This window comes from Eucalyptus grandis, chromosome 7 (genome assembly GCF_016545825.1).
Source record: "Eucalyptus grandis isolate ANBG69807.140 chromosome 7, ASM1654582v1, whole genome shotgun sequence".
NCBI classification, from domain to species: domain Eukaryota; kingdom Viridiplantae; phylum Streptophyta; class Magnoliopsida; order Myrtales; family Myrtaceae; genus Eucalyptus; species Eucalyptus grandis.
In genome coordinates this window covers 27,567,474-27,589,302 of record NC_052618.1, presented here as the reverse complement: position 1 = coordinate 27,589,302, position 21,829 = coordinate 27,567,474, and the positions used below count along the sequence as shown (strand labels likewise).

General features: G+C 41.5%; 3 protein-coding genes and 1 long non-coding RNA gene across 4 annotated transcripts; 2 read left to right on the top strand and 2 right to left on the bottom strand.

Moving 5' to 3' along the window:
* Positions 1-784: 784 nt before the first annotated feature.
* Positions 785-4,485, top strand: LOC104425973 (NAP1-related protein 1). The gene is given in 11 exon segments (XM_010038863.3): positions 785-1,102; positions 1,666-1,744; positions 1,747-1,787; positions 1,884-1,934; positions 2,107-2,178; positions 2,279-2,389; positions 2,493-2,554; positions 3,116-3,173; positions 3,282-3,338; positions 3,468-3,512; positions 4,144-4,485. Coding segments are annotated over 11 exon segments (759 nt in total). The 5' UTR covers positions 785-973; the 3' UTR covers positions 4,198-4,485.
* Positions 4,486-5,719: 1,234 nt separating this feature from the next.
* Positions 5,720-7,814, top strand: LOC104425972 (40S ribosomal protein S9-2). The gene is made up of 3 exons (XM_010038862.2): positions 5,720-5,873; positions 6,406-6,787; positions 7,366-7,814. Exons 1-3 carry the CDS (start codon positions 5,846-5,848, stop codon positions 7,547-7,549), a joined length of 594 nt encoding a protein of 197 aa, XP_010037164.1. The 5' UTR covers positions 5,720-5,845; the 3' UTR covers positions 7,550-7,814.
* A 1,332-nt stretch (positions 7,815-9,146) lies between these two features.
* Positions 9,147-10,271, bottom strand: LOC108956082. The gene is made up of 2 exons (XR_001982178.2): positions 10,036-10,271; positions 9,147-9,455 (listed from the first exon to the last, which is right to left on the bottom strand). It is a non-coding gene; the product is annotated as an uncharacterized LOC108956082 (long non-coding RNA).
* A 2,227-nt stretch (positions 10,272-12,498) lies between these two features.
* On the bottom strand, positions 12,499-17,388 carry LOC104425971 (RINT1-like protein MAG2). Its single transcript, XM_010038861.3, has 4 exons — positions 16,970-17,388; positions 16,610-16,699; positions 14,740-14,834; positions 12,499-14,587 (listed from the first exon to the last, which is right to left on the bottom strand). Exons 1-4 carry the CDS (start codon positions 17,271-17,273, stop codon positions 12,671-12,673), a joined length of 2,406 nt encoding a protein of 801 aa, XP_010037163.2. The 5' UTR covers positions 17,274-17,388; the 3' UTR covers positions 12,499-12,670.
* Between the last annotated feature and the right edge of the window lie 4,441 nt (positions 17,389-21,829).

The window sequence follows — 21,829 nt, the reverse complement described above, 5'->3', positions numbered from 1 at the left end:
TGCCCTCCCCGACCTATGGCTATCGCCTTATCACGGATGGGCTCGGACTAGCGACCATCACCTTTAGTTGATGGTCCTCAACAAGGCGCTAGCAACCTCGCCTAGCTTGGCATGGTCAATGCCCCATCAGCGAGAGGGCCAATGATTTTTCCTTTTTCATTTCAGTTCAGTTCTTGCTTTTTTTATATTTATTTTTCGAGATTGTATATTTTTTAGAAAGAAAAAATTGAAAAATAAAAGAAAATAAAAGAATTAAATGATAGTAAGCCCTTGATCAGTTGGTGAGGTCTTTTGAGATTGGCATATTCATTTCAAATCTTTACTTGAAACAATGTTTATTTTGAATTTTTATTCGATACAAACTTTATTTTAAGTTTTTATTTAAGAAAATAAAGACATTTTGAATCTTTAATATTTTTTCCGACACTTAAAAGATTTCGCTAGTGGCAGTTGTCCTTTGCTTATAGATAATGATAATAATTTTTTTTTTTTTTTAAAAGCCGAGATAACTCCGACCGAGTAGATTCACTAACGTGAGGACGCTTTCCCCTAAAAAATCTACAACCGACCAACCGGATTAGGGCCACGCCGCCGAAATGTCGAGAATACCCCCGACCACTCCACGACTCAGTTCCAAGATCCCTCCGTCCGCGTTGTCGGACATCCGTCCGTCCACGTGTAAATTACATTTTATTCCTCGATCAAAATTTGGATCACCCTCCTCTGCAAGTTGAAAAAAAAGAAGAAAAGAAAATATTAATTCAACCTCGTTACATAAACCCACCAAAAACCCTAACACAAACTGCTCCTGACTGAAGGCTTTCTCTCTCTCTTTCTGTCTCCTCTCAGCAGAGGTGAGAACGGTGTGCCACTGCCGGAAGCAAATTCAGTTCTCCAGACGTTTCAGAGGGGAGAGAGAGAGAGAGAGAGAGAGAGAGAGAGGGAGGCGGGGGGGTTTCTGGGTTCGGCGAGGATGGTTGCAGACAAGGGGAAGAAGATGAAGGTCGGGGAGAAAGGGTCGGAGGACAACTCGGAGCAGATTGATGGGGAGCTCGTCGTCTCCATCGAGAAGCTGCAGGAGATCCAGGACGAGCTCGAGAAGGTCAATGCGTCCCTAAAGATGTCGCCTTTACTTCCGGTTCTTGCGTGTCTGATCTGGGTAGTTTCGGGTTTCTTGGGATGTGAAGAAATTTGGAATCTTTCGTCGGGGGTTCTTGCAGGGGTTCTTTCTATAGGGTTGGATTAGTGTGGATAGACGGAGATGAAAAGAATTTAGTTCTGTTTAATTATTTGTGGGAAAGAAAGAATTGTTCTTTTTAATTAGGCAATCTAGTTGCGAGGACTACATATGAGATTTCCGTGTGCTTTTCTTTTTTCTGTTTTTCTTTTAGATTATGCTGGGCTGATTCTGATTCAATCTGTAGATTTTGGATTATAGCCTGCTTGTTATCTAGTTGGCTGGTTTTGCGCCTTTGTATCCGTTCGGGTTATGTATGCTGTGGTTACCTTTATTTTTAGGTTATCTCACAGAAGCAGGGTTGTCTCTGGGAAGTTGTTTGTTACTGCCGTTTGATCCAGTCTTTGACAGTTTGTCAGTCCGACAGGAACCCGTCTAAGCAGAACTAATTCATTTTTTCTCACCTGTTTTCATGTTAACGTTTGCAGATCAACGAGGAGGCCAGTGACAAAGTTTTGGAAGTCGAGCAGAAGTATAATGAGATAAGGAGGCCTGTCTATGATAAGCGGGCGAGATCATAAAATCAATTCCTGATTTCTGGCTGACCGCTGTCAGTAATCTCTCCTGAACTTTGTCGTTGCTACAATATGGTGTTGGCATTACATGTATAAGGGTCTCATCTTGACCTACCCGTTTTTGTTTGCAGTTTTTGAGTCATCCTGCACTCTGTGAACTTTTGACTGAGGATGACCAAAAGGTTTGTCTTGCATTCTTTCTAGACTTAAAATCAGAAGTGAAATTTATGAGCTTCTGAGATGCAATTTTCCTCAGGACTAGCGAGATTGAGTATTGATTATTGAGGTCTCAACCATTGTTTGTTTCTTTTCGCTGCTGACTTCATAGTTGATTTTTGTCATTTCCCTTGATAGATATTCAAGTATCTAAGCTCCCTTGAAGTGGAGGATTTTAAGGACGTAAAATCGGGATACTCTATAACCTTTGTGAGTTTGCTCAGCCTTCTTCTTCTTTATTTTACTTCGGAAGAGCATCCTGTTTTTCTTTCTGACGATTTAGCTAATTGTTTTCTCAATGTCTGTTTAGAACTTCAATTCCAATCCTTATTTTGAAGATGCCAAGCTTATGAAGACTTTTACCTTCCATGATGAAGGAACAAAAATTACCGCTACCCCAATTAAGTGGAAGGAGGGAATGGTAGGTGCTCGCAAGTCTTGATATCCATACTTATGCATGTACTTTTTTCTGGAGTGTTCTTTTACATTTGTGATTTTTCTCAGTAGTTCTTGTTGATATACAGGGGTTGCCTAATGGCGTCTCTCATGAAAAGAAAGGAAATAAGCGTCCTATGACTGAGGAAAGGTAAGGCTTGTACTCCTATGTATCAATTATTTGAATGAAAGTGATCAGTTTCTTTACATTGTTTTCCTTGGAACATTTCTTAGTTACAAGATGAACCCTGTGCGGGATGTATCTTCCTCCTAAATTCGAGTGGTTTTAGTTTTGACAAATATATTCATTATTCTTTCATTTTAAATTGGTTTTGCATTCTCGTCCCAAGTACAATAGTTTGGAAGTTGCTTTATGTTCATGCCTTCTCGTCTGGTTTGCTCTGGTTCAGAGTAGATTTTTCTTTTAAACATATTGTTATGAGTGTGATGGAGAGGGTAAGACTCGAACCCAAGAAATCTTAATCCTGGTGAGCTTGGACCACAGTTGGGCCAAGCCATTGCTCCAAATAGGGGTATGAAAACTGAGATATAGAAGTGCACTAGTGTCGGTATTAATTTTTCTTCTTATTTGCCCTTGCATTTCTTAATCATTGAATTCATGACGAAATGACCTCTCTTTCAGTGAAAGACCTACTCTGGATGACTTCATCCTTTGCTTACTAATTATCTGCAATTGCCATCCTGTGTGCAGCTTCTTTCATTGGTTTACTGATAGTCAGCAGAAGGAAATGGAGGACATAAGTGATGAGGTAAGTTTCTTTTGGCTTATGTGGAAGCTTTATTTTGTCAGGGTTGGCAACTCCCAATTCACTCAGGCGTTACATCTATATAATGGGAGCTGATTTGACTTATTGCAGATAGCTGAGATCATCAAGGAGGACTTGTGGCCCAATCCGCTTACTTATTTCAACAACGTAACTTTCTTTTTTCCCCTTTCTTTTTTGACCTCACTCATGTTGCTGCTGGTCTCTTTCCCAATTATAATTTGAAGCTGTTATTCCTTCTCTCATGTTGTTTGGTACTTTGCGAATGCTCTGACACAGGATGCTGATGAGGAAGATTTTGATGGTGAAGACGATGACGATGAGGTAAATGAACCTGTATTAGATTCCCAATGGATATATCTGGCATTGCTCTATAATTATACTTTTTATTTCTGGTTATATTGTCCCTCCTCTCCACTCTGTCCCACACCTTTTTCCGATTGTTTGTAAATCTGCGTCTTTAGTATCTTGATTTTCTTCTAAATGAGAAATTTTTCCGGGGAATATGACCTGTGATGATATAGTTGTTATTGATGGGCAATTAATCACAGAATCTCTCAAAATTCCTCGACTAGTTCGTGTGTGCGAGTTCAAAGTGAGGTTTTCTAAATCCCAAAAGCCATTTCCTGTTCTGTAAATGGGATAATCCCTTATTTCAATCATGAAAGTTGAAACTAAGTGGTTCCTCATCTCACTAAATATGCTTGAGACCTGCCTTTCTGATGCATTGTATCTCGCTTTAATCATGTCTGAGGTGAAAACCAGCTTGGTCCCTTGGCTGTTTCCCATTAATACATCATGCAGATGCATGATTTCTGTGTATGAAGATTGGATCCCTTCCTAATCTAAGATTTCTGTCTGTTCCACAATTGAAGAGAATGGGATAGTTAAGTTCTTTATGGCACCATATCACAAGGTCACATGAACTCTTCCTGAATTGTTTCCAAACTTGTAGGAAAACGGTGATGGCTCAGACGATGAAGACGAAGAAGAGGAGGATGAGGACTGAGGTGGCGAAGTGCGCTTCCCCTGGCATACATTAGTATAATTTTACTGCTATAGTAGGACATGGGTAAGGTGGTCTTTTAGTGGCTATCGTAGCGAGTAAGAGTATCCCTTTTGTTTTCGTTTTCTGTAATCTCTTCTCTGTGGATTGCCGAGTGTTTTAACGAGAATTATCGTAATTTTCCCCTTAAGGCTCATATTTATGCACAGCACAGATTGATATCAAATGTTTGATGCTGTATTTCTAAACTCGATGGTAATTCTTAGCCAAGCAACATCACATGTTCGTCGAGCTGTTTTTGTGTACCTTTGCAACTTTGTTTACACAGCGCGGTCATTTGTTGCGGTACTCAAAAAGAAAAGTGCAGTGCTGACAGCAGAAAACTAGCAAGAATTGCAGTGCTAACATGGAAGATTTCGAGCTCATCACCGATCTATATGTCTACGATCTTGGGTACCTTGGGGCGCAAGAGATGGCTGTTATGTGGCGGCGATAGGATCACGAGGCTTTACAGCCAAATTAGCTAAAGGTCGATCTAGAGCCGAAGGGGCGGGGATTGGTGCGAGCACTCATCACTCATGTCCGTATTCCCCTAAGTTCGTGAAAACATCTACCTTCTTAACGGAGATTTCGCGTTAGGTTCGGTGGTCCGGCCAGATATCCTAGTTCATCTAATATCCTAGTTCATCTAAAGTTCATAAAGACATCAACCCCCTTAACCTGCATTTAGCGTTAGGTTTGATGGCCCGGCAAGAAAACAGCTTTTTTTTTATCTTTTTTGGGGGGGGTTGGGAATTGCTGTGGTTTGGTTTGATTTCGAATCTGTCGTCGTCGATCGAGTGGGGACACATTATTCGATCACAGCCCGAATTTTTTGATTGTCTTTTATATTTCCTGAATTGGTATTTAATTGAGTTAATTATCAAATTAGGGCGCTCATAAAACGTACTTAATAAAGACTATATCTGTTCTTTGTTTAAAGATAAATGAGGGTAATGTTCGGTTTTCAAAAAGGGATGATGGCACAAATGATTTATAAATTTTGGTCTGATGGAGAATGTGGTCTTTGGATTTTTAATTTGTTCAATATAGTCCATAGATTTTTGGTCCTTAGATTCAGTATGTAATGCGGTCGTAAAATTTTTAATTTATTCAATGTAGTTCTTGGATTTTTGGTACATATTCACTTTAATCACTAGAATATTGTGGTCGCCGAACTTGAATTCTACATTAAACACTACATTAAATAGGTATAAAAAGTTCAGGAATCATATCGAATAAATTAAAAGTTTAATGATCATAATAAATATTAGGTTAAAATTTAGAGACTACGTTGATTATTTGTTGCATTGTCCCTTTTCAAAGCATTGATCGCACCCACGCGCATATTATCGACAGATGAGGCAAGCGAGCTCCCGGACCAGCTTTGAAAGAGGCGGCCCAAGATGGGCTTGGGCTTGAAATAAATGGGCTGAGCCCAACAGCTGTGAGAGGAGGCCCTTTTCTAGGCAGGCCCAGCGAGAATCGGAGCCAATAACTACCACTAGGGTTTCTGCCAGAGCTCCCCTTCCTTCCCCTTCATTCCGCGGAGGCAGACGAAGGTACCAGACGGAGGAGGCGCCGCCGTCGGAGCAGAGCCAGAGCCAGAGCCATGGTTCACGTCTCTTTCTACCGCAACTGTAAGCCTCCTCTCTCTCTCTCTCTTCCTTGCTCCCTTCCTTTCGCTCGTGGGTTCGGTTATTGTTCTTTGGATGGACCCGCTTGTGCGTGATCACCGCTCTTTATGCTCGGGATCTGCTGGGGGCTGAGAATCGATTGGAATGACGTGAATTCTGCGGTCTCGGGTGTCTCGAGGGGCGGAGGTTGAGCTTCCTTCCGCTGTGAGGACGTGCGTGTTTCTAGGGTTTATGGGGGAACTGTCTTGGCATATCGAGTGACGCCATGCTCTGTTTGCTTTTTGGGCATGAGTGTCGGATTTCTGGAGTGCGCGTTTCTTCGGCTGAGCAGAGGCGTTGTGCTTGTCGACGGATCAGTGAGAAAGTTCGTTTTTTTAAGCGGAGTTTGATTTCAAGAACGAGTGGGGACGAGATAAACTGTGTTTGGTTAGGTGTGCTGATTTGAATTCACAAGGTCTTCTTTTGCTGCTGACTGATGATTGAAGTGTGGGCTGATGCTTGGTTTGTGGGTGCTGCTGTTTTTGATTTGGTGCAGATGGGAAGACGTTCAAGAAGCCTCGCCGTCCGTACGAGAAGGAGCGGCTGGATGCTGAGCTGAAACTTGTTGGTGAGTATGGGTTGAGGTGCAAGCGAGAGTTGTGGAGGGTTCAGTATGTGCTGAGTAGGATCCGTAACAACGCCAGGATGCTTCTGACCCTCGACGAGAAGAACCCTCGCCGGATCTTTGAAGGCGAGGCCCTTCTCCGTAGGATGAACCGCTATGGGCTTTTGGACGAGAGCCAGAATAAGCTTGATTATGTCTTGGCCTTGACTGTGGAGAACTTCCTCGAGCGCCGCCTTCAGACATTGGTCTTCAAGTCGGGTATGGCCAAATCCATCCACCATGCCAGGGTGCTCATTAGGCAGAGGCATATCAGGTAAAGCTGTTTTGACGTATCTTGATGCTAGTGTTTTGTTATATGTTGTATGCGTGGATAATTTGACTGATCGTGATGCTAATTCATGCCGATATGTTCCTATCACTGGTTTTAGCTTGTGTTTTGACTTTACCATGATCCTGGATCTTGCTCTTAATGGCAACAATCGCCTGGTGAGAACAAAAAATGCTTACTAGCAGCTCTAGAGTCTAGAATTCTGAAGCTTCCTGTGAATGTCCTTTGATGCCACTAGGTTAAGCAATTTAACATCGCATGCATTGCAAGGTGCTTTTGATTTGGTCAAATGATGATGTTAGTAGCTTTGACTAGTCAATTAGATTGAAGTGATGGTGTTTCTCTCAGTTGATGTGGTTATTGGGCATGCCCATCTAGAGCTATGACTGTGATGAGAATTATCTGGCTTGTGTTATTTTTGTGGTATATGCCGTAGTTTTTTTTTTTTTTTGTCAAAGAAATGAAAAGACTAATGCCTATCGTGTCACAGTGTTTCAGCCTACTATCATGCTTTTGACTACGCTTTTGGTCTCTTGATGTTGGATCTCGTTTTGGGCTGGCAGGGTTGGTAGGCAAGTGGTGAACATCCCGTCCTTCATGGTGAGGGTTGATTCACAGAAACATATTGATTTCTCGCTGACTAGTCCATTCGGTGGTGGCCGAGCTGGAAGAGTAAAGAGAAAGAACCTTAAGTCAGCTGCCAAGAAGGCTTCTGGTGGCGATGGCGATGAAGAGGATGAGGATTAAACTAGGGGCTTTTCTGTTAGAACGAGTGGAGCTTAGTGAATCATCTGTTGCCCATCCTCGTCCTTCTATTTTTATTTTGCTTAAAGTGCTGTTGCTTTAGTTTGAGAACCTTGAGTTTTGTTGACGTTTGGCTGATTACTCATGTGACTTCAAGTGCCGGGTCATCTTGTTTCGAGATCCTACACCTTATTTGTGGTCTGAACTTTTGTACTCTGGAAAGATATTTCAATTATTAGAATAGAGGCTGAGAATTTTGATTGGGAAAGTACCGTTTGGTCCACTCGTTTTTGGGAGATGAGGGCAGTTGAATTGTGGTGATGTCTCCTGAGTTCCACAATTAACTAAGGCCTGTTTGTGGTTAGGAATCTGATTTACCATGTTAAGCAGTGTGCATGGATCTCAACATGGTTGATTGACTTAGTACCATACAGAGTGATTGCTGAGTAGTTTGTTGTGACTTTTAGCTGAAGAACATGGGAGGATTCGTTTGTTTACTGCAGACCCCTCTCTATGCAAAAGACATGTACGGGTGCAAAGTACTCACTCTGAAGACATTCCCCACGCTCCCCTCCCTCCCTCCCTCCCTCTCTCTCTCTGAATTTCTAGTACAATCTGCGTGCTTTTTGCACTGTAATTTGTCGAGTTTATTCCATTAAATCTTTAGTAACTCCTTTTTTCCCTTTTGACCAGAATTGCTCAAAAGACTTTAGTTGAAATTGTCTTTGGGAACATTATCTTCATTTGAACTCAGTTAATGGCGTATCTTTTCTCGACTACTTGGTATGACCTGATCTAGAACCATTCCTGGGGTCTCCTTAGTAGATGTGCCACCAACTTTTACTGTTTGCATTTACATGCTACATCACTAGGCCTAAAATATCATTCTGATTTTGTCCCACAAAACTAATGATTGCGATATCCAGCATAAGATACGATTTACAGAAAAGGTGAGTTTGCGATGTAGTTAGTACCCTATGAGAAATGGCATTGATTGGAATAAATGGTTATGTCATCCTTTAGTAGAGATTATCATGACGACCTTCACAGATACTGAGTTCGTATTCTAATCTTATCTATTTACTTCTCTTTGGTGATTTCATGGATGAGTAAATTTGCTTGGTTGGAGCGAGAGGTCTTGGTTTTGGCTTCTGTAGCTGGAAGAACAGCACTCTCAATGGCTGTCATTGCGTACGTTAAGGCATAAGGGGCGGATGCTGTAGTTTGAGTTGACCGCTTTGCAGATTAATTTAGTCCTTTAATCAACAAGCCTCTTCTGTTGGCCTTCTTTGTTTTGTCTGCTAGTGTTCTCACTACCTAAAATTTCATTAAACTATATCACCCGACGGCTATAATTATCAATTCGCACAAGAGGATGCTTCTGGTCATTAACTGTATCTTTCAAGGAAAAATGTGGGGTAAAGCTTCGATTTTCATATCACAACTATTAGACTATTAGTACCAGTTAAGACATCTAAACACATAAACGACAAAGACGATTGAGTTTTTCTTTCATTCTTTCTGCTCTTACTTTATTTATTTATGTTTGGGTGGAGAGAGCGGGGGTGATATGAAATCAGATATAAGTGGACTTCAGACAGAAAGTTTGGGGAAAGAAGAAACTTAAGTTTAGCGGTAGAAGATACAAAATATCTCTCTCCGAAGAGTTGTCTTCGAACCAACCAACATACATAGAGAGAGAGAGAGAGAGAGAGAGAGAGAGAGAGAGAGAGAGAAGCAAGACAAGGAGGCTTTATTGTAGAAGAACATTTCGAAGAAGTTGTGCATCAACACTAGATATCTCCATATTATCCAACAGTGTAGTCAGTCTTTCGCTCAGCTCATCCATCTCTCTGTGTAGGCTCCTAATGTAACTGCATGTTTCCTTCAAAACCTCTGATGGGGCTACCTGTGGCCAAACCCAAAAAAAAAAGAAAAAAAGAAAAAAGAAAAAACCTTTTATGTTATATACCAAAGAGAAGAGGAAACAATAAACAAATTTTTTCGTGCCAAAAGTTGATGATCATTGTATATATAAACCAAGAACCAAGAACAGTTGCATGGAAAGCACACAGTTTCACATCATACTTAAATGCTTCATTGAAGCTGCTCATCATTATAGTCTCTTTCTTGCACTCGGCATTATTGCGGCTGAATTACGACCTTTGCCTCTTCCATAGGTTTTTTCCCTCTCTATTTGGTTCCATTTTCTTGTTCCTTTTCCTTTTGGCCCTTTTTTCTGGTCAACAAGGTGTTTTTTTTGACCTATCTACACTAAAATCAGAGCTGCGAATTTTGACCAGAAGCAAAGGAAAAGGAAAAGACAAACTTGCGTTGACACATAGGTGCTACAGCAAAATTCAAGACATAAGTCATTTTCATATTTGAACTGGGGTACTGACAAGGAATTAGAAGTAGAAGGCAAGGGGAGAAAAAAGCAAGAAGAAGAAGAAGAAGAAGAGGAAGAAAGAGTCCTAATAGTCCTATACCTTTCCATCGTTTCTCCTTTGCTCAAGCTGGGGAAGCATAGCCTGTAACTTGAAGATGAGATCATGGATCTCATCATCTGTGAACTGAGATGTTCTTGATCTTCTCGTGGACATGATCACCGATCGCTAATCAACCCCCCGACCCGACTCTCTTCTTTCACTCAAGCCTCTCACAAATGCTTCAGATACTAACCGGGGAAGTGTAAACGGCAGCAAGGGGGAAGCTTATAAAGGGAGTGATGAGAGAGAGAGAGACTGATGGTAGTTGGAAAAATACATCACACCAGGAACAGGTGAGTATTAGTAAGAAACCTGAGAAGGGCCCAACTTGTCTCCCATCTTGACATGCAAACGGGTCCACCAAATTTTGCCAATTCAGGTATCGGACAAAAGCCCTGAAGAAAGCCACTCTAATGCATGATCTAATGAAAGGTCACCTCCTTATAATTTGCAGTGCGTGGATACGTGTCATTTCGTGAGCTTAAGTTCGGCAATCTAATTTGTGTCTGGATGTCTACATGCTACCAAAAAGATACCTTGTTTGCATGTCCGCATTAATTTAGGGTCAAGACACGGTCTCTGCATTAGCTTTACTGTTAATCTTTTATATAAACTTTTGGTTCTTGTCCAATGCCATTTCTTCTATTGCACAGTACCATCGTTGGCCTTTTTCTTCACACAAATACGACCGCACATATTGGAATAGTAATTACGGTTCGCAAGACTTGGGATGAGGACAAACGAGTTCGTGTACCAGCACACCTGAAAAAAAGAGAATCTTTCCTAAACTTCAATTTGAAACAGGGAAACCTCTGCTACATATATTTTGACAAATCGTCAGAAGAGTCGCTATTAAAGTAGCGGCTTTCAAAGAGCTCATGTTTGAAGCTCCTGTAGCCATCATGATTGAACCAAACCCATTTTAAAAAATAATTAATATCATAAAAAATCTCAAATTAACACATTTATGACAAATTTACTGTAAACTAATTTTAAAAAATCCTAAATTGATACACATTTGACAAATTTATCCAAAACTGGTATATTTGTGATAAATTTACTTTATGTTAGTTTCTGTTAAATTTTAGTATCAAATTATTAAGTTGAATGACACGTAGCCGGTTGACCGATATACTAATTTGCGATTTTACTCTCATTTATCATAATCATATAATTTTTATGATTTTTGTGATATTAATCCAATTTAACAGATGATATATTTATCGCAAATGCATCGGTTTAAGATTTTTGATGGTTGAATAAATTAGTTTGGGATAAATTTGTTACAAATATACTAGTTTTAGGGGTTTTTCTTTTTAGTCAGTTGAGGTAAATTTGTTACAAGCGTATAAGTTTGGGGTTTTTTATGATCAAAAATTTAATTTGAGGTAAATTTATCACACATATACCAGTTTAGAATTTTTTAGGATATTAACCCTTTAAAAAAAATGGGTTAATGACAACGTTGGTTTTCCCATGCCCTTTTGCATAAGAACTAGCCCCTATATGTCCATCATGGATGGATTGCATGAATATAAAGCACGATTATCCGGATGATTGGGGATCAGGGGCAGAAATCAACACATGAAACTTCGCTTTCCGTTTTGCCGGTCCCTAGTGCTGCATAGAGAAAAGAAAGAGATTTGAGCAAAGATGGTACAAAACAAGAACGCAATTGGCTCAATCAAGGCGATTTTAAAGTACAGATAGTTCCGCATCGCTATGACACATTTGAATTTTGGCCGGGCATCTTTCTATGCACTTTTTGAATCCGATGAAAATTAAAAGAAAAAATTGGGGATGTGACAATGCATCTGGGAAAAGCAGACGAGTGACTAAACCTACACACGGAAAGGCTTTTTATGGGCAAAAAGCCCAATAATTGGAGGTTTTGGCCTCATCTACCGAACCACCCCCGTCTCGCCCCGAAATTCTCGGGGACCTGTCGCGGCTAAGGTCACATGATTGACCCGCCACGTGGCGGCGCTCCGAGGGGTGCGTTGCCCCCGACACGTCAGGCCCCCTGCGCCCTGTGTTGGTTGACATGGACAGGCCGGGCCCAAAGAAATTCGTGTGAGAAAAGACGTGGCCCTGCTGTCCAGACCACGACGTTTCAGGGGCCTCTTGCGTTGCGACAGTAGAGCCGAGCACCGAAATTTGACGATGAAGGTTCGCCCTTCATAATTCGGGGAAGAAATCAGCATTCACGTTATCAAAGTTAAAGAAAATGACAGGGTCAACCGATCATTGAAGCTAATCACAATGAAGTCATAGCCTAATCTCTCACTTTGCAGCTTTTTTCCGGGGTGAATCTTGTACCAACCTCGGAAGCTCTCGGGCATCAACGAATTCCCCATCAAAGCACAGAATGTGGGACCATAAATAACATCAAACGTCACGAGAGAGCAGAAGCCAAATCCCATCAAAGTATGCTAGCCCTGTTCATGCACAGTCAGTCCTCCATAGTTCAAACGAAAGAGCACGTTGCCGAGCAGTTTTTTATTGAACTTCTTCGAGAAAACAATGAGTGAATTCAAAGAATATGATACAAGAGTGTGTGTCGTTTGCCTAAATACACTGTCCTGGTCTCTTTCTCTAATGCTATGGGTTGATGAGAGATTGTGCTTCAGAAACTTCAGCTCGTGAAGACCCGGTTCTTCGCAATCTTTTCTGCCTCGAAGACTCTCAAATGACTAATGCCTTCCTCCCTAAACCTTTCCAGTCCTCCTGCTAGGATATCTTTCAGTTGTTTCTCTCCCATCCTGAGCAACTTCAAACCTTCACATACTCTCGGAAAAAAGCCTTCAGGGCGTAGACACCAAGTGCGAAATACCCCGAACAAGACTTCCATGTCGCTACTTAGCCTCTCCACACCTCCGTTGTAAAATTTCATGTTACTCAGTAGAAGACCATTTGAAATAGACTGATCCACCCCTTCAGCCACTTTCCTCCACACCGTGACAAAGTCCATCCCGTTTAAGCTGTCCTCTATTACTGACATTTTACCCTGCAAATGATCGAGGGCATCGACCAAAGTCCTAGACACTGTTGAACCTTCTTCAGACTTTTCCTGCCACTGTTTCCTGTTTCTAATGTAATCTCTAGAGCTAACATCGAAACCCCTCAAGACAACAACCGATATCTTCTCAACCCATTCGACTCCAAATTCTTTCAACTTCCTAATCTCCTTGTCGAAAACACCACTTCCTGGTCCATACACCGTTCCATCAAAATCAGCCTCTTCTGCTTGCGACTTTCCAGGTTCATCACCTTCCCCCAACCCCATCTCGATAAAAAAGACATCTTCACACCATTCTCTCAAAACAGATTCAACATAGCGCGCAGCATTAACAGAATTGGCTACTTTAACAAGGGCACTGTCATCTGTCAATGCAGTCAGTCCTTCAGCTTCTTGGCACCTGACAAGCAAGCAATCCAAAAACTTCTGTATTATAGGTGCACCAACTAACTTGAGAAACTTAGACCTGAGAGGAACGTCGGGTAGTGACCGTGAGCGATCCACAACAGATGATAATCGTCGAAGAAAGAAATCTGAAACAAGGGGCGACTTGTAATCTTCTGGACCAGACATAAGAACAGCTCCCTGAACTTTCTTTGTCCAATTTCTCTCATTATCAACATCAGCTTTCAACTTGTCCAGCGTGTCGCTGAGCTCAATTTCTGCCCATAACTCAACCCAATCAGGTCGATCACAGAAGACAGATAAAGAGGAAAGCTTCTGCACGTTGCTTTCATCCATAAGAGAGAATGAGATCCCAGAATTAGCTATGAGGGATCTTATTTGTTTATCGAAAGAAATCATCAAGTCAATGAGATGAAGCCATGATGTTCTCGCTTTCGATCTAACACCATTAACGCTCTCTTCTTCCAGTTGGCTGGCATAGAGGGGGAATATCTCTTTCGCCAAGTATGTGGACAAGGCAGAAACCATCGAGGCAATCCATTCTTCTCTGCAGCTGTACCCTGCTAGCATTGCTTTGTCAACCAGCGGTTGCAACAAGTCATCCATAGAATCCACATAATCCCTTGTTATCTTATAAACAAGAGCAAAAACAAATTCTGGTTTATCAATCCACTTCGAAAAATGACGTTCGGATGCAAGTGATACAGGATTTACAAGCTCCTCAATTGCCCAAAGTGGTTGATGGAGAGCGATTTCCCGATTACTTCCTTCAAGTTGGCGAGATCTTCTTCTTCTCTGCAACTCCTGAAGGTGGCATAAGGAGAGAAAATTTTCACAGTATTGGCGCTTGAGATCCCCTTGCATCGTTAATAGAGGATTTGGGACCGCTGGTAATCTCCCTGCATCTGGATTTGCAGAAGTCGAAGTGGAAAGAGGTGGTGGCCATCCAAGTGAAGAGAGGAAGGCCCGGTGATCTGCAATGGCCTGCGGTCTCAAAATGGCCAGAGCCCGATCGATTCTGTGATCAACTGCACACACAAGATGTGTCCATCGAGGGCGTAGCTTTGAGACTTGAGTTATAACATCTTCTATTTCGTTGAGTGTTCTTATAGCATGCATGCGCACTTCCTGCAATGACAAGATTTTACCTATTTCACTTACTTTCATGTGATAAATTCAACTTTATAGGAGCTGGAATAGGATTTTCGAATAGAGGGAATACACATAATTTCTGTATGAATCTGACACCATTAAATATCTATATCGAGATTGGTTCTCACTTCAGAACTTTGTGCAAATGAATGCTTTCTTTTCAAAGTCGAAGAAACAGCTTCCTCAACATCACCGATCAAACTGTCCAGCTTTAATGCTGTCTCTGGAAGATGAAACACAAAAAGCATACGTGAGTGTTACCACTAGAGATACATCAAGAGAGGACTGCTTTGTTTGGCATAACATAAAATGCACCGGCCAACTAATACAGAGGGTCACCTGTTTGACCATAGAAAGGCCAGCCGTAAAGAGCCCAACAAAGAAATAGAAGAAAAAGACATGCTCTTATGAAATGGAAACACCATTGTAAAACTGGTAAGCTGGGGAAAATAAGTACATGCATCAGTGCAGCAATCTATTATTTCTCAAATTTATCCACACCCAAATGACCCACCCTCCGCCATCTCCAAGAAGAAAAGTTCAAAGTGCAGGAAAACCATACAGAAAGGACAAAGATTCTCTCAGTCTCCCACTATCTCTCTCTTTGTAGATTCTGGACATGAAGGCCCACAGATGGACCTTTCCTTGGAAGAATGTTCAGCAGTGCCAGCAAAAAACTATGATCTGCTTAACAAATGGTACATCTCAGCTCTAAAGACTACCTGCATAGCTCTTGGCAAAACAAAGTTTGATAGAAACAAATGTTTCCAATCCATTTTACTTGGTAAAAGTGCGCTAGAAATCCTAAAACCATTATACAAAGTATATATAAGTCCTAAAACTTTCAATCAATCATTTAGCCATCACACATTTTAAAAATGGTTTAATCAAGTATTTTTGGCAACTTTTCTAGTGGGAATATCACATGTGGCATACCTTTGAAAATGCCACGTGTCATTTTCCAAGAGAGAAACCACTGGATATCCATGGTTGTGTAATTTCAAAAAGTTTTAGGACTTAAAAGATTGATGCCTTACAGAAGTTTTAATGCATTTCATCCCATTTTTTTTCCCATGTCGTGTGGCTCCTGAAGTCCACTAGCAATAAGTGACTTCCGGATAGAACATTAATTATGAGACTGAAGAGGACTGTACAGTCAATCTTTAAAAGGCTAACATCAGTATTTCATGTCAGCAATGGTCCTTAGGAGCAAGCCCTGATGAATTAAGGGATTCCATGATGATGCCAGCAAACCAGGTTAGTATTGATATTTCGTGAGAGCGCAAAAACCATACTGTCATGCAAAGGTGACATATTACTCTATTGTAGCAGCAAAATACATGGAGACCCACTATTGGTCTGAAACACATGTCAAGACCTTTTTTGCAACAAAACAGGCCTCAAAACTTTTCAGAGAACATTCATCATCTTTTTAGTTTTTGACTGTCAAATAGTAGATGAGAAACTCAGCTCATTATCAACAGGGCAAAATTAAACAGTCGTTGTTGGCATTGAAGCTTGACTGATAACCATGGATAAGGCTCCATTCTAGTCCTAGATTTGAGGCTGAATTCAAAGCAATGTTGATTCGGAAAATCCCACATCAACAAACAAATACGAACACAGATCTTACTCAACAACCTCTGATTCATCTTGATGATTTATTTATTTAACATATGCTTCCGAATATAAACTCATATGAACTGTTGGATTTGGTTGTCATTGTCAATGGCACATAGCCCAATTCAGATTCTTATATCTGTCTAATGAAAGTACTAAAGCATTCATGTCACAACAACAACAACAACAACCACCACCACCGCTAAGACTTCTACAACTCGGCCTTCTTTGGCTACATAGAACTTACAATAACAAATCCCTGATAAGGTTATCCGTGTTTTCTTGCACCATCATCAATGAAGGGATTGAAATTTAATGGAGAAATCTTGAAACTCATTGAATGCACCCAAATATCTCAAGAAAATCGAAAAGACTCACCGGCATACGCTCGCACCGTCTCCACCCTTGCCACCTCCTTAGCCAGTGCTGGCAACTCTTCTCCCAGTATTCTCTTCCCTCCTCCTCCATCTACACACAATTGGCCAGAACAAAGGACTCAAGACAATTCCAACCATTCGATGTAGATAGTGCTTTTTATACGACCAGCGAAAATTCTTGAAGACTTGAAATCGCAAATTCAAAAGCAACTTATCAACTTCATCAGAATCACCGCCTCGATTACACTTCACAAAATGCAGCGATGCAGCGACTCCTTCCAGTCGCAGATTAATGCGACATACGATACACAGCAGAAATAATAAAACTTTACGTCCATCTCATTTCGACAGAAAGCCGAACCTGACAGAGGATCGAACGCGGCGACCAGCGAGAGGAGCTCGGCGAACTTGGCAGTGATGCCACTGAGGGAGCCGTGAACGCGATCGGAGAACGAACTGTAAGCCGCGAGATGCACTTCGAGCCTCGACCTCACTTGCACCAAGCTCCGGTCCAGATCGCGGCACTGCGTCTCGAGGTCCGCAGCGAGGCCGCTCGCCAGCGACAAAGCTCCCCGCTCGCGGAGCTCGCCGTCGAGGAAGGAGATCACGGCGCGCGATAGGCCGGAGACCGGGGGCAGAGGCGGCGCGGTCGGCGTCGGATCCATGGGTCAAGCCATCGACGGAGGCCGGCGGGCGCGCCGATGTGATTCGCCGGCGACGGGGATTTGGGCGATTTCAGCACTCGAAAGGGTGTAGAGAGAGAGAGAGAGAGACATAGCATTTGCTTCTCCACGGAGAAGGTAACCCGACGGGCTCACGATGGAGTCGGATTCGGGTCGGGTTTCGAGCCCTCTGGGTGTGGGCCGGCGTGATGAGTGGATTCTTTCATATGTTACGTCGTTAAATTTTTAATTTATTCAATATAATACCTGAAATTTAACTTAATATATGATTTCGTCCCTAAATTTTTAATTTATTTAACATGGTTCCTCAACTTTCGATAAATCTTCAATTTGGCCCTCAAATTATATGTAAACATTCGATGTTATATTTTTATTAATTTAAGTTAAGGATGGTTTGAGGAAGTAAATTGGATATGTACAAAAAATTTAATGATTAATAGAACAAATTGAAATTCCAACGTTAAACCAAATTCATAGATTATTTATGTCATTTTCCTTTCCTCATATGGACTTTGAGGCCAGCCGAGCCCAATAGGCCCATTTTTGTTTCAGTTGAGGCCCAAAAATAGCCCGGCAGGCCCATTATGTTCTGAGGTCACTTGGAGCCTCCCTGCATTTGGGCTTTGGGCTTACATTTGCTTGCCCTTTCTCATAGTTGTTAGCAAAGGTAGATTTGTAGACAATTTCTTTAACTTAGCTTGTGACAGAGCGTGCCGGTAGATAAAACAGCGCCCTAATAAAAATTGGAGGCAAATTTGGAGTACCTTAAATTTGTTTCATCGAAATTAGTTATCGATAAAATCAACACGCGGACGAGTTCCGCTTACTAGCAAAACCGACTCGCGTGCAATATCCTAGCACGCATCATCGATCATGAAGTAAATTTGCAATTCACTTTCTTTTTTCTTTTCCAATTGTTTTTATCGTGTCACAGCAATCATTACGAGCATTATGTGAGGATTTCATTTCGTCAATTGCGAGAACGGGTAATGCATAAGAGCATTCATCCTTCCGCTGCGCTAAAAAATAAGTATATGCAAATAGGATTATAATGAAGGAGGTTGGGGGGTGTATGAATAAACTAACATGTTGGCATGTCTTAGTTACAGGGGAAATGAATGTTTCCAATTTGGAGTCATTCCGATTATTCCTTTATTTTACCGTCCACCAAAAATAGTTGAAAATAAAGAAGGGGTCTGCACACAGATCTTCAAAAGCCAATTGCAATCAGCTGTCGGAAGGTACTTCTCCAACTTGCACATTGAAAAATAATCGCAACTCACCATACAAAACTCAAAAGATGTGCACACCCTCTTCTCAGGGCCAGCAGAACTGCATCGTTCCCAAGTTGGAAGTGTGTTTGGACCGACCTCGATTATTTTTTTACAATTTAATGCATAGTTTATTTCATGTTTCAGAATCTTGGGAGGAATCATTCAATAACCACATCAACTTGGGGGTTAAATTACTCGAGAACGAGCAAAATGTACTCGATGGGGGTGGGGACCAGATTCGTCCACGCATCTGTAGGTGCCACCATAATCAAAATTGCTCAGACTATATAAACTATGGAAATCAAAGGTGGTGAATTGAGTGATGGGGATTGTGCTCTGAGTTTGATAGAAAATTGATGGTTGTGCAATGTGGCCAAGTTGAACATTACTGCCAAGCCCTAGTTGCTCCTTTCCTAACCGAGGGAGATTCTGAGCCTCTAATGTGCTCATACCACTATTTAGAATTTGATTAATGGCTGTTTTGCCAGCTTCTATTCTCTTAATCAACCCCCTTTGGTTCTGATTCTCTAATTGTTATGGATGTTTCTACATATATTACGGGGTTTTTGTTGGGGATAATGACAAAAATAGTCCATGAATTTTGGTTTAATAAGTAATGTGGTAGTAGCTTCATCAGACCAAATTTTAGAGACCATTTGTGTTATTTGCCATCTTATTGTCTTTAAGTGATATTGCACGGTATTATGCTTGAACAACGTTAGAAATTATGCAAGTAACTAGGTTACAACGTCAAGTCATGACAAAAAACCCAATCAGCTCTTGTTTGGTATTTGTAATTCTCTACTTAGCTCGGTCTTTGAACCCATCTCTTTTTCATGTCTAGTATTGCTAGTCAACATACCCAGCTGGAGGAAGAAACTTTTCTACAAAATTTGAACTAGGATTGGCTTTACAGTAGATTCAATGCGAGAAGTACATCGATAGGAGGGGTAAGAAAAGCGACATGACTTGGAGTTTCACCATGGGAAATTTGGTCTCCTCGAAAGACCTATAACTTTGTCTTCTATCCAGAACCTAGATAAGTGGAGCCACCCAGGTGAAAAAAAGTATAGCTAAAGTTAAATTCATTGATCAATACATTAGTTTTTTTATTTGGAGATTAGTGATTGTGATTAATCTCATCAATCTCTTCCCTCAATGCATGGGATAAAGAAAGAGAGAGATGCTACTTTGGTGGTCCAAGTCCGATGCACGTGCGCTGTGCAATTCAAACTCGTGCTTCCATGCTATGCCTAGCCTATAAGCTGCTAAGCCTATAACTCTAAGCATAGGGTCTAAAATTTCTATTCTTTTTTACTAACTCTAATTAACGACCAACCTCAACAACCGTTTTTTAAGTTACAGTCCCTTAAAAGCCAAGCCATCTCTTTGTTAATTGAAGAGATGGGCTTAGTGCCTAAATTGGAGCAAATAATTTTAACTATAGATGAGAATAATGCGGTATAGAAAATTATGTAATTTTTATGTTATGATAAATAGTACATGAGCCTATTTATTATTTTATTAGATGACTATTTATGTGACGTATCAATCAAGTATATGCATACTCAAATGGAAAAATGAAGAATTTCTTAAATATACGCACCGTCAAGGCATCTGGAAAATCAAAGGGAAATATCCTATATATCTCTAATATCCTCTTAAACAATTAATAAAGTGATGTAGAAGTTTAGATAAAGATTCGAAAAACAACTAGTTGGATTGCGCCAAGCAATTCGGTGTCGAGGAGAGAATTGTGTCTATTGTGTGTTGTTGTGGTACTGTGCAAGCTACATAACAATAGGAGGCGGTCGTTGCTCAAGATGCTATCATCGAGGTAAGAGGCTATTGTTGCGACGGGAAACTGCCGTCAAGTGGGAGACTTTCGTTGGGGTGAGAGGTTTGTTGACATGATGAGTAGGTTGTTATCATGGCAGGGGGTTTGTCATGGCTATAATGCAGGCTACGCGGCAACTGAACAAGCTGACATGGCTATCGAATAAGATGGACAATGTTGAGATCGACTTTGATAATGGAGATAAGATGTGTGCTTGGAGTGTGCACTTAGGCGTGCACAATGGCGGACTCGGGTGTGCGCTAACTGCATTTCGCACTTGACACAACTTTAGGATCATCTAGCTATGATATCAAGATAAGAATAATGTAAAAAGAGATAATTTTGTAATTTTTATGTACTAATAAAAGGTACATGTTCACACAAAAAAATGGCAAATTAGCAGTTGACAACTTGAAGAGTATTGACAATCATGAACATGATCAATATGCAACGCTTAACTGCAATCTTTTAGGCAAGTGTTACAAGATAAACTTATTGACAATAGTTATTTGGAATGAAGTCATTGACATCAACAACAAAAATGACATCGATGTGTAATTGCCAAAGAGATAAGTGCACCAGTAGTCCTAAAACTTGTAATGAAAATGTATTTGAGTCATAAAACTTGCAAAAAGTACAAATAAGTCCTAAAACTTGTTAAAATGTTTTATTTGAGTTCTAAAATCGACGCCATTAGCCTTTTAGTTAAAAATGCTGACGTGACATTTAAAATTAATTTTTATTTTCCACGTGGCTTTTTAAAATGATTTTTTATTCATTTTTTAAAAATAGATTTAAAAACTGAAAAATTAGATTTATTGATTTTATCTTATTTTCAACAAAAAAAAGAAAAATAAAATTTATTTAAAAAGAAAACATTTAAAAAAAAAAAGAAAAAAATGGAAGCATCGTCGGAGGGGCCGACAACCGTCGCGGGAGGGGCTGGTGAGGGTCGCCGGCCCTGGGTGCGGGTGGCCGGCTCTCGCCTGGCCAGGGCGAGGCCTCGCTGGCCCCAGGCGAGGGTCGGCGACCCTCGCCAAGCTCAGGTGAGGGTGCCTAGATCTAGGCATGCCGGCCCTCGCGGGGGCCGGTGGCGGTCGCCCAACCTAGGCGAGGTGTTGCTGGCCCTCGCGGGGGCCGGTGACCGTCGCTCGACACAGGTGACACCTCGTGGGCCCTTGCTTGGGGTCGGCGCGTCGCTGGCACAGGCGAGGTGTCACCGGCCCTCGTGGGGGCCGGCGGCGTCGCTCGGCACAGGCGACGCCTCATCGGCCCTCGCTTGAGGCCGGTGACGAGCACCCTCGCTCGAGCTTGGCGAGGTCGCCGGCCCTCGCCCGGCTGAGCGAGAGCCGGCCACTCGCACCCGGGGCCGACGACCGTCGCCGGCCTCTCCGACGAGGCTGCCATTTTTTTTTTTTTTTTTGGAA

Excerpts from the sequence above, each read along its gene's own strand:
- LOC104425972 (XM_010038862.2), top strand. The coding sequence starts at position 5,846 with ATGGTTCACGTCTCTTTCTACCGCAACT. Across the intron at positions 5,874-6,405 it reads CGTCTCTTTCTACCGCAACT|ATGGGAAGACGTTCAAGAAG; the intron begins GTAAGCCTCCTC and ends GATTTGGTGCAG. Across the intron at positions 6,788-7,365 it reads ATTAGGCAGAGGCATATCAG|GGTTGGTAGGCAAGTGGTGA; the intron begins GTAAAGCTGTTT and ends TTGGGCTGGCAG.
- LOC104425971 (XM_010038861.3), bottom strand. The coding sequence starts at position 17,273 with ATGGATCCGACGCCGACCGCGCCGCCTCTGCCCCCGGTCTCCGGCCTA. Across the intron at positions 14,835-16,609 it reads GACGGTGCGAGCGTATGCCG|AGACAGCATTAAAGCTGGAC; the intron begins GTGAGTCTTTTC and ends TTCATCTTCCAG. Across the intron at positions 14,588-14,739 it reads CATTTGCACAAAGTTCTGAA|GAAGTGCGCATGCATGCTAT; the intron begins GTGAGAACCAAT and ends TTGTCATTGCAG.